This window comes from Dryas octopetala, chromosome 7 (genome assembly GCF_963921425.1).
Source record: "Dryas octopetala chromosome 7, drDryOcto1.1, whole genome shotgun sequence".
NCBI classification, from domain to species: Eukaryota; Viridiplantae; Streptophyta; class Magnoliopsida; order Rosales; family Rosaceae; genus Dryas; species Dryas octopetala.
In genome coordinates, this window is record NC_141372.1 from 1,036,542 (window position 1) to 1,052,059 (window position 15,518).

Here is a 15,518-nt window from a genome sequence, read left to right on the forward strand (position 1 = left end):
CATAACTTCATCCTCCCTTTCTTCCTTTTTTTTGAAAATTTATTTTGTATAATCGATTACTGATATACTCTATGTGTTATAATATGGATAAATGTTATTAATTTTATACTCTATAAATATAAACATGTCATCCAACAATTAGTAAAAGAAAACATTGAAAATAAAAAGAGATAACAAACTAGTAAATAAATGAATAATTTCATTAATTTTTTTTTTGTTTGTTTTTTTTTTCCTACACGCTGTCAAATAATATCACACAAAAAAGTGTCTTGTTGACGGCAAGTAGGCACCTTTCCTAGAGAAATCGACCGTTTCTAACTATAGTAGACTCGTGTTCTTGTACACAAGTACACAATTCTCCGCATCGCCGCCGGAGAGACCCTCTGACTCCTCTGTTTGCTTTGCCTCTATGGCTCTATCTGCCCGCCGACCCCTCTCGCTCCTCTGTGTGCCTCTATATGAACACCAATGATGCCCATATCACATGAACAATACGCCTCCATACTCCAGCTAAAAGTTTAAACTCCATTTTTTTTTCTCCCTTTCCTTCAATTAGCAACATACATCACCATTGGAAGGTATCAGAGAATCATAGTAAAATTGTAGATTGTCCCTTTACAATCAGTATCTCTGAATCACGTGGAAGCTGGACTTAAACTGTATAAGCTGCTAATTAATTGGAGCTGAACTGAGGTGAAGTGAGGTTGAGGCATCACTTATCCCATACAAAAAAAATCTATACGATCCTCCTATGGAGCTGGAGCAAATTCTATAGGGTAGACATGGAGTCTCTCCAGATGGAGGTTTTCTTTATGGGTCGGGATAAGAAGCTGAGTCCAAGTATCTCCTTGGGAGCTTCAAGTGGCTCAACAAACCCAACCAACTTTGCAACAAGGGCAGCACTCTCCCTTATGTGGCCCATGTCCATTGTGCTTGTCCATAGGAAGTTTGCCAACTGTAGGCTCCTCTGCTTGGTGTTCAGCCTAATCCCCCACTTCTGGTAAACCCTTTCTCGTTCCTTTTTTGAGAACCTCTTGTGCACTTTCTTGCTTAACATTTCTCTCTCGCGCTTAAGAGCCTTCATACTGTTTCACATCCAGAATTAAGAAAAAACAGAAACAAGTGTTAAATTAGAGACCTCCCAATTTCAAAGTTAGAGACCCTCCAGTGGAAGTCTGTGAGTCTGTTTTTTAGCCAAAAGTGTTCATAGTTTCATCAGTTCTAGAAGACGATCAAAATATCAACATTTCAAATTTAGGTGTGTGTGTGTGTGTGTGTGTTGTGTTGTATGTCCCTTGTGTGTTTGTGTGTCAAATGAAATCTGAAAGACTACCTTGAAGCTGGTGTGGGAGCTTGACTGTCTTTTACATTACTTCCATTGATGAATGTGTCCTTGAGAATGGACAACCTTCTGAGCTCTACCTCCAAGTACAGAGAGTCGGAGGGGTCACTTTTATAAAGAAGGAAGAAATGGGTTCTATGGACCAATGGCACAAAGCAAGCATCCCAGAGTGCAATTATTAATCCCCTCTGTCTCTCAAATTCTAAGCGCCAATTAGAATTGGTTCTGAAAGCACGTTGCACTGGATCCACACGACCATGTCTCCTCGACGATGCTGCATACATTTTGTCTTCATTTTGTTCCTCAGCAAAATTGAGAAGACTAACGTTATCCTCCAAATCAGACTCTGAGAAGTTTTGGATAACTTTCCAAGCCATGGGAGCACTCAAAACAGAATCTAATTGAGAACTCGTTCTGGATGGCTTTCCAAGTTCGGAAGCAGGCTTTGACTTAAAAAGACTCCACCGAGAGCCTTTTGAAGTTCTAGGCAAGTCTAAAACAATATCCTCTCCACCAGCTGACTGTGTCTCCAAGGGAAGACTGAAAAGAGAATCTTGATCAGAATCTTTTCTGGTTAAATTTCCAAAGTTGACTCCATAGTTTGATTTAGAAATCTTTCGCTGAAAAGCTTCTGGTTTTTTGGTGTCATCTGTGTCCACGAGACAACTCAAAACTGAAGCTGGAAGATCTTCTCTGGATGACCTTCTACTATTGACACCAGGCCTTGATTTGGGAAGCCTGTGTCTAAAGCCTTCAGCAGGTGTTGCGTTCTCGTTTTGTTCTGCCACCTTAGATGGAGAAGCCGAGGGATTCATAAGATTTGCCTTGCAACTTCTACTTCTAGGCAAACCCGAGCTTCCAGCGCTAGCTTCAGACGAACAAGGAGAATGATCCAAAGAGGTGCCAAGACTGACAAGGGTGTTAATTGTCTTTTGCATTTCATTAATTTTTTGCTGCAGTGCTTCAACTTGCTGCGAGGAGGAAGCCGCATCTTCATGCATGGGTACTGTTGTGGTTAAGTTTCCTTCGCTTTCTTTCTTGTCGTCCATGCTGGTTTCCACCATTTGAATGCATGTAATTTCCTTGCAGCTCTCTTCAGATTCTGCATCACATCTTTCTGCAGCATCTTCAGCTTCTGCATGACTTCTTTGTGCAGTATCTTCAGATTCTGCAATATCCTCCAAACCCTGGAACAGATCAAACCCAATACTACTGTCCAGCAGAAAGCTTTCTTCAGAAACCTCAGAAAGTTGTCGGTTGTGCTTGCTGGAAGATTGGTTGTGTGATTCTAGTGACTCTGATCCCGAAATTTCACCCATTCTTGGAACTTGTCCTTCTTCAGCTGACTGTAGCAAATTCTGAACCCGAGATTGAGCAAGATCACGTTGCTGAGTCAATTCTTTTATCTCTCTATCCATCTGCATAAAAAAGGAAAGGAAGGCATGAGCAAACAACTAACTGCAACCAGGATTTTGTTTTCCTGTATTGTAATTTAAATTTTCACCCAACAACACGTTTCAAATGTTGTGCTGCACACTTAATTATCAAATTTAAAAACCGTCCTGCACACAACTTTTAGCAATAACAATAAATTTTCAATTATAAGGCAAAAAGAAAAGAAAAGCAAGCCTTTAAATCACCCAAGTTCCTGCAATGCTCATCCTGCCTAATATCCTGGCACAGGATTGAAGAAACAAAAAGTTCATTGATCACAATCCCCATGATTCTAACCCTCAATGAACTCTAGTCGTACATAATGACCTAATTAAGTTTGCAATTCATAATTAGTCTGGATAAAATATCGAATCAAGAAAATTTTGGCAAACAAGATCTCTGACCAAAATCCAAGAAAATATAACTTTCTTTTCGAAAATTCTTTTTCTTTTTCAGCACAAATTAGCATAATCATATGTATACAATGAGTCATAAAGGTTCATCCCATCACCTGTTCTAACAGACATTCTTTTTCTTTCAGGGAATTTGATTCTAAGCTCTTCAATGCTTTTTCCATTTTAGCCAATTCTTTCTGCAATTGCTTTACCAATGCCTTGTCCGACGTTACTACATTGACCTTTGCATTAGTAGTCACCTCTTTTGCACAACTTGCAAAGAACAGGGTGTTTTTTGATTGCTCAGCATGACTTCTTGCAGGGCTCATAGTGCAAATGATAGCTGTCCTGGCATTGCCTCCCAAAGAGTTTTGCAATATGCGTGTTAGTTTAGATTCTCTGTAAGGTACATGTCCATTTTTCCCCTTGCTGCAACCATCGATGACATCAAATTGATTAAGAAAACAAAAAAGTTTCAATAAACATGAAACTGAGCGCAGATTTTAGAAATAAGCACTCCTCTTGAGTATATGGAAATTATTGAACCTTAATTTGCGAATTACAGTTCCCAGGGTCAGTAAACTTCGATTTATATGGCAACCTTCTTTCAGTCTTGTACCAGTTGATAATGCCTGAGAAACACGCTCACTGCCCGCAAGATCAACAAAATTCTGCACAAAGAGTCTCATTTCATTCCTAAAAACACCATCCTATTAGATCATTGGAAGAAGTTTTTCATCTTTTGCTAAGGCAAGAGAAGTACTTCCATACCACAGTAGCTGCAAGGGTGCCTGAACTTCCAAAGCCTAGATATTCACGAGCAGAACTTTCAACTGTCTGTTAAATCCAAAATGCGAAAGAGAAAAAAAAAAAATGAAAAAGAACTTCTCATGTCAAATAGGAAAGTAACTACTTTAGTAATGACAAGCATACCAGTCGCAAAATTTGATGAGATCTGGAGCTAGTTTCATTCAGAGAGGTCTCTCCTATCTTCCTTTGAGCTGCAAAAAATTAAATACAAATATTTTCCATCTATTGAAAATAGAGCTAACATGGATTCCATGTACTCCAGGGATACATAAGTAATGCATTTACCTTCGCAGACGGAAAGAAGTTCCTGCAGGTGGTTCCGGTCACTCAAAATCTCCTCTGAAAGTTTCTCGATAATAGTCCCTTTCTGTTGGAGTAGTATTATTAAAGATACTTTTGATCATTCAATTGAATTATACGTAAACATGTGTGTGTATGAAAGGAATACACTATTCACCTCTGGATCATCTAGGAGCCTAAGTTGAGCACTAGTATCGGAGCCGAGGAGGTCTCTGACAGCTTCATTATAGATCTCCATGGCAGAGAACTTCAACACAAATTCTTTGTCACTATGCTGAAACACAATAAAGATTCAAACTATGCCAGTGTCAGTAAAAACATAGCCAACTTTATATAAATTGGAATTTAAGATGTTAAATATTGTACTTACTTTCTTGATGTAATCATATATATCTGTAATCGCAAATTCAGTAATTCCTTTCATGGTGTATGTTTTTCCACTGCTTGTTTGTCCATAGGCAAAAATGGTTGCTGGACAGATATTTCAGTAAAAATAAGATTTTTGTTACACTTAAATATCGGAAAACATGAGATTTTTCTACGAATTAGCAGATTACTCACAGTTGATGCCGCTCATGACTGAAAGAGCAACCTCTTTAGCTCCATGCTCGTACACCTGCCTTGTGGAAGAGTCCCACCCAAATACTCTGTCTATCCCAATACAAAGAGAAGGACATTAAAACAGCATTCGGGGTCTTCAAATATTAGAAAAATCATTAATTTCACAAAATGCAATGTCAATTCATAACCAAAACATATGAGTATATGACAATGACTATTTGGTATAGTGGATGACACCTAATCTTCTTTTGTCAGATGAGGTGCTCAAATCTCATGAACAATATACTCGTCTTAATAAGAAAAAAACCAGAAGAACATATATATAAATAGGCATTTGTTTACCAAAAGCATAAGAAGAAGGAGTCATGGTACGGTCAGGTTGGTTGCTGCTGAAGAAGACGGTGTTGCCGAGGCATTCCCATTCGGAAACATCATTCCCGGACACTTCCTTGTCATTCAATGGCCTCACCCTAACCGAAACGAGAATTCTTTCTTCCTTGGGAGACTCCACCATAGCCATTGTCCCAACCAAAACCCAGAACAAACAAACCACGGAAACTTCCGGGCCGCTGATATTTCTCTCCCACACGAATATGGGAGAGACTGCGCTACAACAATCAAAGCATTTGAAGAAGGGACCGTTCACAGATGAATTGAATTTCTTCACCGTTGGCAATTTCGACACCGAAATCTCCCAATGCAGCTTGTATAAAATTTTCAAACTATTGTTGGAATCAACTCGCCGTCTTTTCAGCTCCAAAAGGCTTCCTTTTTCTGATAATTGATGTCCTGTAAGTAAAATCTGAACAATAAAAGGTTCAAACTTGAATTCCAAGAAAGCAATAATCACAGAAAATTCTAAAAAACTTGAGAAATTGTCTCACCCTGTGCAATAATTCTCGGATCAAATGCAAGGCAAATCAGAGAACACAAAAGAAAATATCGCAAAAACAATTATATTTTCTTTTTTCTTTTCAGACGGAACAGCCAAAACGTCCAGATAGATAGTGAGTGCAAACTCAGATTCGTTGATCAGAGATATTTTGGCCGAACCGTGAAAACCAGAGGGCTGTGCCGTTCTGGAAATGAAGGCAAAGTGAGAAGGAATAGCAACGGCGAAAAACCGTTGCTTCCCTCTCTCTTGCTCTTATTTGGATGGATTACTACCGACCTTTGATATACAACCGCCAAATGCTTAAAGGAACGTCTATAACTAAATCCAACTTACTATTTTCACCTCCAACTTACTACATATTAACGCGGTCATTATAGCTTAGATGTCAAAATCTTTGGTTTATTATAATTTGCAATCCAGTCACAGTTGGGCACGTTAAAAATTGCACTAATGATTGGTTAGTCCATTTTAGAGGTCTCTTTAATAAAATAATTTACACAAAGTACCCGATGTTTAAAAAGTCCACTTAATTTTGCAATGGTCGGGTAGTCCAGCTGGTAGAGGCGAAGCTCTAGGGAGTGGGTAAGACGGTGGCTCTTGGGCGCGGGTGACGTGAGTTGCGCGTGGTGGTGTCTCAAAGGTGAAGCTCCGGGGCTTAGTGGTCGGACCAACGCTGAGTTGGAGTTGCAGCAGCTAAGTGATGGCTGAAGTTGGAGTTGTAGAGAAAGAGAGGGTGAAGTCCCAACCACGGTAACCTACCACACCGACCGACACATACCACATTTGAAACTGTCGGTGACTGCCGTTGTAGATAGCGACAGACGGTTACAAAGTTGGCAATACCGTTGGTGGTGGTTTGGTGGTCGATTGTGGTTTGTCGGATCAGTTACTGACATCAACCCAACCCTAATTTTAAGGTTTAACTTGTTAAGTCGCTCAACTCATTAAAAGTGGACCGACTTGTATTAAACATCTTTGTATCCGCCATCTTATCCGTGGACGCTTTCATTTGGGCCTCAAAAAAACACTCAACATAAAAACTTGTATGTTTACATCTGGGGTTTTGTGAAACTAAAATGGATCACATAGTTGGGCTGCAACGAAGCCCGATTGACCCGGCACGTTAATCAGTATCCTAGGCTAGCCAGCTGGACAACAGTCACAACATGTTTCTTTTTGGAAAAGCAGGCGTTACCCTCTCTCCAGGCTCCAGACCATCACCAAAGTACATAATAATAAAAAAGAAAAAACTAAGAAAATGAAACTTGAGAGCCCCATAGGGCCCCACCACCCATCAGCATGACAGCATCATTGATCACTTATTCATTCATGAGGAGTGAGAAACAGATGATAAATAAAAAAATTAAACAAACAATTAAACAAGAGAGAGAAAGAGAGAAAACAAGAGTCGTCTCCCTCTTCTGGTTATCTTTCGGCTTATCCAGCCAGATGGCCCAGATCCAATGAAAACCAACAAAAAGACAGTTGGCTACAGAGCCTACAGTACACAAATGAAAATGAAATTAGAAAGTGAGAAACTCCTCATATTCGTAAGTTCATAACAAGAATAAAAACCCAGATTAATTTATTTAGCCCATACCTTCTCTTTTTGCCTTTTTGGTCCCTCACTTTCCATTTTTACCAATAACATTTTACATTATATTATTAAATCGGTATCACTCGTCTTCTCTTCTCCTCCCTTCTCTTCTTCTTCGTCTTCTTCTTTCCAAACCCTACAGAATTAAGGGAAAGGTATAATGGCAACGAGAGGGAGCAGATCAGAGAAGGTGAAGAGGATTTTCCACCAATTCGATGAAAACCACGACGGAGGGCTCAACAGGGACGAAATGGCCGCGCTTGTCGTGGCCGTAAACCCTAGGGTCAAGTTCAGTGACGAGCAGATCAATGCCATTCTCGACGAGGTGTTTCGGACTTACGGCGACTTCATTGACGGCGAGAAGGGCCTCACCTACGAGGGCCTCTTGCGGACCTACGACGATGGAGCCGGTGACGTGGACCGTGACTTCGACGCGCTCGGTTTGGAGCTCACCTTGGACGAGACCAAAGGGGCTTCTCTGGCCGCTGAGGCCTCCTCGTCGTCGATAGTCGACGAGCGCGTCGTGGCGGAGTCGCAGAAGAAGCAGCGGACGGCGGCCTGGGCGGTGTCGCCGAACCACGGGATCGTCTTCGATGACACGTGGAAGATTGTGGACGATTTGGAGATTCTGGTGAAGCGGTTGAAGGCGAAGCAGGCCAAAGATGGGAAATTGAAAGCGGACAATACCGACGCGTATTCGGACGCCGGTTGGTCTAGAGAATTGGGACCTTCTTCAGAGATTTCGGAGAAAAGGGTATTTTGGGAAGAGTCCGGGCATGACTACGCTCTGTTTGTCAAAGAATTGGGGGTCTTGAGGAGCCGGGCCGACGGAGCAAGGTCACGTGAGCAGGCTTTCGATGGACACATGGCGATTGGGAGGGTTCTGTATGAGCACCAGCTGTTCAAAGAGGCCTTGGTGAGTTTCAAGAGGGCTTGTGAGTTGCAACCTGTGGATGTGAGGCCACATTTCAGAGCTGGGAATTGCTTGTACGTTCTTGGCAAGTATAAAGAAGCCAAAGAGGAGTACTTGTTGGCGCTCGAGGCGGCGGAGGCCGGTGGCAACCAGTGGGCGTATTTGCTTCCACAGATTTATGTGAATCTCGGGATTGCGCTTGAAGGTGAAGGTATGGTTTTAAGTGCTTGTGAGTATTATAGAGAAGCTGCAATTCTTTGTCCAACTCATTTTAGAGCTTTGAAACTTTTGGGTAGTGCTCTTTTTGGTGTTGGAGAATATAGGGCGGCTGTCAAAGCCTTGGAAGAGGCAATTTTTTTGAAAGCAGACTATGCCGATGCGCATTGTGATTTGGCTTCGGCTTTGCATGCGATGGGTGAGGATGAGAGGGCAATTGAGGTCTTTCAGAAAGCCATTGATTTGAAACCTGGTCATGTTGATGCTTTGTACAATTTGGGTGGGCTGTATATGGACTTGGGTAGGTTTCAGAGAGCTTCGGAGATGTATGCTAGGGTTTTAGCTGTTTGGCCGAACCATTGGCGTGCTCAGCTTAACAAGGCTGTGTCCTTGTTGGGAGCTCGGGAAACTGAGGATGCTAAGAAGGCTTTGAAGGAAGCACTGAAAATGACCAACAGGGTCGAATTACATGATGCAATTGCACATCTGAAGCAGCTGCAGAAGAAGAAGGTGAAGGGTAATGGGGGTGCCAATGGGGAGGGTTCTTTTGTAGTTGTGGAAACCACGAAATTTAAGACAGTTGGGGAGAGGACTACATTGAGGCAAGACTTGGCCAATGCACTTGAGATTAGGGCTTTTCAGAGGATTACCAGGTTGGGTCGTTGTGAGGTGGAGCAGCTTCAAAAGGAAATGAGTGATGGTGAAGTACCGGTGTCGTATTCAGGTACTGGTGTTCCCCAGAGGTCCATACGCAAGCCTAACTTGGAAGAAATTCTCCGCAGGTTACTGAATTTCCTAAAGCCTGAGACTTTCCAAGGAGCTGTTAAAGCCATAAACGAGAGGATACTCTCTGTCTTTGATGATACAGGCTCTGGCAGGGTGGACTTGGGCATGTTTTTTGCTGTTCTAGCCCCTATTTGCAGTGGCCCTCCTGAAAAGCGCAAACGAGTTGCATTTGATGCACTTTTGTGGCGTCCTGTGAACGAAGGTGGTGGTAATCAGATAAGAAAAGTCGATGCCACTAGATATATTAAACTGTTGAGAGCTATATATGTCCCTTCCGATGGGGTTAGTGAAATGCTGGAACTCCATGGAGAAACAGATTCTTCAATGGTGTCTTATACAGAGTTTCTTGTCATGTTTGATGACCGAGATTGGGGTTTCGGTATCATGTCTACCCTGTTGAAGCTTGAAACTGGGGACAGGAACCGCCATGGTAACCATGCCTGCTCAGTTTGCCGCTATCCGATTATTGGGTCACGTTTTAAGGAGATAAAATCTCATTTTAGCTTGTGTAATCAATGCTACAGTGAGGGAAAGGTGCCTCCAAGCTATAAGCAGGCAGAATACAAATTCAAAGAATTTGTAAGTGGGACTGAAGCGATGAAAGACAAGTGCAAGTGCTTTACATTGCAATCGCATAATTCATAGCTAGAGTGTTTTTCTGTTTATTCTGTATAATTCCTTCTTGATGTTCTAGTTGTTCAGTGTGAAATATATAGCTCATGACTGTGTTCTGTGGGCATCATGCCCTTGTATAATACATTGTTTCCACAGGTGTCTTTGATGTCTCTCTGCCAATCTCATCTGTATAACTTGCTTCTCTGTTCCTACTCTCTAAGATTTTGTATGATATCATTACAACTCACTGTCCTCATTATAGAGGTGCTTTTTTGTATTCTTTGTTTTTGGGGAGTTTCTTTAACTGCTTAATCCAGATTTGTATTATGCGCTATTGGCTTTGCATGTTGGGTATTGTTGAGTTTGAATTTTATTGGGGTGTTACATAGAGATATAAATTTCATGTGGGGTGTTGTTTACTTTGAATTTATTGGGGTGTTACCTGGAGATATGACTTTCTGCCTTTTGCATTATCTTATTATTTATTATTTTAGGAATTGTGTTGAAAGATGCCTTTATTTGCTGCCCTGTTATGACTTCTGACCATGAATCATTGATATAAAGAATTTTTTACCTGTCAAACTAAAAGGATTGATTAATAATTTGAGACGACAATATTTTAGTCATAGCTTTGTTTATCTTTGTTCCTTGGGATCCCAAAATGAGTTTTACCAAAATGGGATCCCAAGTCTGGCCATGAACATGTAGAAAAATCTCTATAAATTTGCCGCCTGAGATTGCGCCTTACATTCTTGCTACTCTTCGCAGGAAACAGCAAAGAGATGGGTACTGTGAGCAAATTTCCCGGTAAATTTGGAAACACCCTTTTACAGTTACTGTTGAGAACCCAACTTCATTTTTATTTGTACAGGCCCATCTCCCGAATTGGACAAGTCTTGTACCAATGCCCAAATATCCTTCCCTTCACTAACGCCCAAATCCAATATCTTCAACGCAACTAATCTTCACTCTTTAGTGACGTTGCCATGGTTGATTGGATGAAAGATATCTCACACATTTCAAATATGCGAGCAGAGTTGGATGACCCGCAGTGTGGCTCCTCTGCTTCGAAGATGCAACGCCAGGTCCAGGCTCTTGCTCAATCCAAATGTTGCAACTTGTGACATGCCAACTAACTGGTCAAGCTTCTTTCCAGAAACGTAAGTAGAAAAGTGATCAGTTACGCCACAATTAATTGCTACTGTTGGGCTGTTAGGCCTCCAGAGATGTATATAAGGACATATCTGTCAAAAAATATATATACCTACGCCTTCAATTTGTTCCATGAGCGCAGAAACTGTCTTCGAATGCTGTGATTCGTAAGTTTCTTTTGTATTTGGTCTTGGAGAAAAAGAAAATGTATGTTAAGTAGAAGGGCAATTGATTAGGTTTGCCATTCTGTTTAAATCACTAAACGCATGCAAGAAACATGGTAAGTCATGCATCGGGCGTGAAAGGAAGAACCAATTTAATTTGTTTAAACACTACTACTAGTCTACTACTACATAAATATATATTGAAAACACATTTTTTTGAGGTTTAAAATAAAATAAACAAACCTTAAGTACCACAGAATAGATCAGTTTAAGTTTGGATCTGCAGCTAGCTAGCGCAGAATCATCATCATCATCATCATCATCATGCCCACAGTAGCAGGAAGCTCAGCAAATAAGCACATGTTATGCATGACGATGATGATGTCTATTATTATGATGATTGTATTTATGCCCACAAGAGTAACAGCAACGCCATCACCACCATCGTTTCTTCCTTTCCACCTACTGAAAGACCAGGTGCAGCAGGAAGGGAAGAAACACTACTATAAGGCACAGACGACGTCGGAAATTGTTCTGGAAGACTACGGCATTTGGGATCCCACACCCTATTATGGTGGAGGCGATGTGGCTCCCATCCCCCATTGACAACACAACACTATTCTTGTACTTGCCCTATTTTTGCCTATTATAAATGAATAAATAAACTCGTTTCATGCTTTATTGATCAAAAATATAACTATTCGTTAGTGCTTGGCTATGTCGTACTAAATCATGAATCTTTAATCATATGTATATTTATTTGTTTTGGTTCATTAGTCATACACTATGTCTTTCATACGAGTCAATGATGATATGGACTCATCGACTGGTATGACATTGTTCTTACTAGTATTGTTCCTTTAATGATTTAAGAGTGAGGCTATGCACATTAACCTTAGTTGTTGAGTTGACCACTCTAATAAATTTTTTTCAATTTTTTTTTCTATTTTATCCTTTATTGCAAAAACATGATGAAATTACCCACATCTATTCGGTGGTCATTTACCGAAACATCCACCAATGTTATAAGTGTCAAATAAATACAAATATTTCGGCAGATAACTGTCGAATGCCTTTTTCATTTCCATTCGGTGGTTATCTACTGAATAATCCACCAATGTTCAGCAGATAACTGTCGAATAACCATAAATATTTCGATAGATAACTATCGAATGACCCGACGAGCAAAATTGAAATTTTTTGTTCCAAGAGTAAAATTGAAATTTTAAAATAAGGTGGTTAACTCAGCAATTTAGGGTGGTCTGGCCATGATTTAATCAATGATGCTGCACTAGTTCTTTTGCCATTTTCTCCGTTTAAAACCATTCAAAGCAAACAAAATAACCAAATTCTTACTGAAAAGTAAAGGCAAAAATAACCAGATAATGAAATATATTAGAAAATTATAAAAACAAAGTCTATTATCCATGCCCAGTAGCAGATCTTAGCCTCGTGCTACATTAAATATGCTTCTAAGGAGCAACTCAACGCGTATCCCCATCTGTTGAATAAACATCAAAAACCAACCTCTCCAAACATACATTTGAATAAAAAGAGATTTGAAACAATCTCAACATCAATAAACTAATATTCTAGCTGCTCAAATTCAAGGCAATGAGGATTGAGCATACAGCGCCTTGTTTACCGTGGTTGGTTGTAGATTCATATGTAAGTACTTGTTGCTGTTCAAAACTATGCAAGCTCATCCAGTACTCTCTCAAGTCTTACCTACAAGGAAAAAACAAACCAATAAAGATATAAAGCAATTGCATAAAAGAAATAAGGATGTACTTCGAAGAAAAAAAAAATAATAAGGAAGCAATTCAAATTACCAAGAGATACATTTTGATGATCAGCACAATCACATAAGATGAATGGAAGGGGGGGCAGATATAGCAGCAACTCTCTGAGCACTCTGTGCCTCACCCCTGTAAAGTCCCTTCATTTCTTTTTTAGTACGCCGTGCTACACGCCTTTCCTCCTTCACAGCAGCCTGAATGCAGAAATCTTCATGTCATCATCAAAGAACCAGCAAAATTTACCAAAATAACAACAAAAAACAAGGTAGGGTCCCTCAAGTTATCAAATGCCAAAATCAGTGGCTTTGAGATATGTGGATGCAAGTCCTTCACTTACACTGGCAGTTTCTAGATTTTAACTACCATAAGGTGGCATGTTTATCTTTGATCAGTTATAGAATGGAAAGGGAAGATGAATCAATTGGCATGCACAATATAATCAAACAACAAATAGTCAAATAGAAAATAGATACCTTTCGCTCTTTCTTCTCCTCCTTTGACTCCTGACCATGTTGCTTCCTTTTCAGCTGCTCGGTTTTCAGAGCACTCATATCTTTCACCTTCTCTGTAGCAGGTTTTTTATTATGAGGCAAGAAGTCCACAGGCAGCTTCTCTTTTCCTCGAAGGGTTATCACATGATTGGTGGCATTCAAGGATCCAAAAACAGTTTCAGAAAGCTTCTTCTTTCTGGTTCCTCCTGGAGCTTCAATTTTCCCAGGGTGGTTATCAAGATTTGAATATGTAGAAACAATGGTCTCACAGTCCCACACTTCTGATTCATCGCTAGATTCCTCTACAATTACGACTTCATCTTGATCCTCATTCTCATATTTCTCACCATATTCCGCACAGCGTCGAATAATAACACTAGCAGAGTCCACTACCTCTTTCTTATTTAGTCCCTCATTATCATGCAACAAATCTGCAGGAGCCTTATATTTTCCATCAAGTTCTAAGTCATCCTTCACAGGGTCATCAAGGGTGGCATGTTTGAGCTTATCCGTAATGGATTCATCTTCTTCAGCTACATACCCGTAATCATCTTCTTCATCATTATTGCTGGCATATTCCTGACATAGCTGTTTTTTTGGGACAAAAAAGTAAGATAATGGAGACATAAATGAAAAATCGAAGAATACAATCAGCACATCACGAGACTCAAACTATAAAGTGTGTAGAAAACTCACTAAATCAAATTGCTCGTCCAAAAGACGACGAACTCGGGGCTTTTCAACCGCAGAGTCATCTTTTTCTTCCTCCACGCAATTTCTTTGAACTCCATCTGCTTCATTGCTAACAATTTTGTTCTCAGATTGCTCAACAAAATTTGACCCATTATCTACAGGCACATCCTCCTCCGCCTCTCCTTCTTCGTCAAGATTAGCCTTAACCACGAAATCCTCTTCCAAGTCCTCAACATCGGAGCCAAACCGCGAAACATCACTATCATCAAGCAATGCAGAAACTTCTGGATCAACAGCTTTCTGAACCCTCACATTAACCGTATTAGCCGCCACATAAATCGACTTCTCACTAGGAACCTCATTTTCAGAAATGCGCAATCTCGAAGCATCATATGCCTGAAAATCCATACCACACTCTTTTTTATTCTAACTGAAAAATGAAAAAGAAAGAAATTTTCCGTTTTTCTCTTCTCTTTACCTCAATTTTCTCACAATCCAAACACAATGTAAAGTATCAAAAACCAACCTTTACATCGCGCGGAAGCTGATCAAGCTTAGCCTTGGAATTCTCATAGAACGCGGAACCACCACCAGTATTCCTAATCTCCCTCAAATGGAGTAAGTAATTGTAACCGTCATCGGGAAACCCTAGCTCCAGAATCTCCTTCCTCGTCTGCTCCGGCAAAGGATGAGCTGCCGATGTCGCCGCCGAGTTCCCGAAAGCTTGGTGATAGTCCTGGCTGCCGTCGTCGTCCTCCGGCGCATCGGCGAATATCGAATTGGGATCCTCGTTGTATGGGCCGGTGCCGGAGACGCCATCAGGGTTATCTTCCTCCAAAGTCTCGAGGGAGTAGCTGCTGTTGTCGACTCGGACGAAGACCCGGTCGCTGCCAGGTGAGTCGTCGTAGTTTGGATCGGACGAGTCCCGGGCGAGTAACTGGAACGTAGCCGATTTTTTCTTATCTATGAATTTCTTCTTTCTCCCCATTATTATGGAATCAAATAGGTTTGAGAGGAAATCGTGAAGCGGTGTTTGGATTTCGAAGCCTGAAGAAAATGGGAGAGTAGTGTGTAGTTAACACATAAACCCTATCCATGTTTCTGTTTGTAAACCCTGGACGGTAACGGGTCGATCCACATGGCCCAAATTACCAAAGCCCAGGCCCAAGGCTTAAATTGAAAACTCTCAAATTAAAAAGAAAGGCCCAATAACCTTTCGGCCTGGTCTTTGAGATTAAGACCACGTGTCGGTCGCGAGGAGTCTTCAATTTCCCGCGAAAAAAGCCGTTACGGCAAAGTCGGTGTTCTGGTCTTTGAGGAATAGGCGGGAGGAGTAGTTACTGTGCTTAAATAAA

General features: G+C 40.8%; 3 protein-coding genes across 3 annotated transcripts; 1 reads left to right on the plus strand and 2 right to left on the minus strand.

The window, feature by feature from the left end:
• Positions 1–179: 179 nt before the first annotated feature.
• LOC147278148 (kinesin-like protein KIN-7E) lies at positions 180–5,977 on the minus strand. Its single transcript, XM_086250443.1, has 12 exons — positions 5,727–5,977; positions 5,185–5,644; positions 4,843–4,932; positions 4,652–4,752; positions 4,439–4,555; positions 4,267–4,348; positions 4,105–4,172; positions 3,943–4,008; positions 3,718–3,842; positions 3,288–3,600; positions 1,334–2,760; positions 180–1,085 (listed from the first exon to the last, which is right to left on the minus strand). Exons 2-12 carry the CDS (start codon positions 5,360–5,362, stop codon positions 770–772), a joined length of 2,883 nt encoding a protein of 960 aa, XP_086106569.1. The 5' UTR covers positions 5,363–5,644; positions 5,727–5,977; the 3' UTR covers positions 180–769.
• A 1,140-nt stretch (positions 5,978–7,117) lies between these two features.
• On the plus strand, positions 7,118–11,160 carry LOC147278149 (putative TPR repeat-containing protein At1g05150). Its single transcript, XM_086251682.1, has 3 exons — positions 7,118–9,828; positions 10,633–10,671; positions 10,736–11,160. The coding sequence occupies exons 1-2, from the start codon at positions 7,495–7,497 to the stop codon at positions 10,657–10,659; spliced, it is 2,361 nt and encodes a 786-aa protein (XP_086107808.1). The 5' UTR covers positions 7,118–7,494; the 3' UTR covers positions 10,660–10,671; positions 10,736–11,160.
• Positions 11,161–12,550: 1,390 nt separating this feature from the next.
• Positions 12,551–15,224, minus strand: LOC147278150 (Low temperature viability protein). The gene is made up of 5 exons (XM_086250929.1): positions 14,690–15,224; positions 14,167–14,559; positions 13,453–14,058; positions 13,013–13,173; positions 12,551–12,908 (listed from the first exon to the last, which is right to left on the minus strand). Exons 1-4 carry the CDS (start codon positions 15,149–15,151, stop codon positions 13,042–13,044), a joined length of 1,593 nt encoding a protein of 530 aa, XP_086107055.1. The 5' UTR covers positions 15,152–15,224; the 3' UTR covers positions 12,551–12,908; positions 13,013–13,041.
• Between the last annotated feature and the right edge of the window lie 294 nt (positions 15,225–15,518).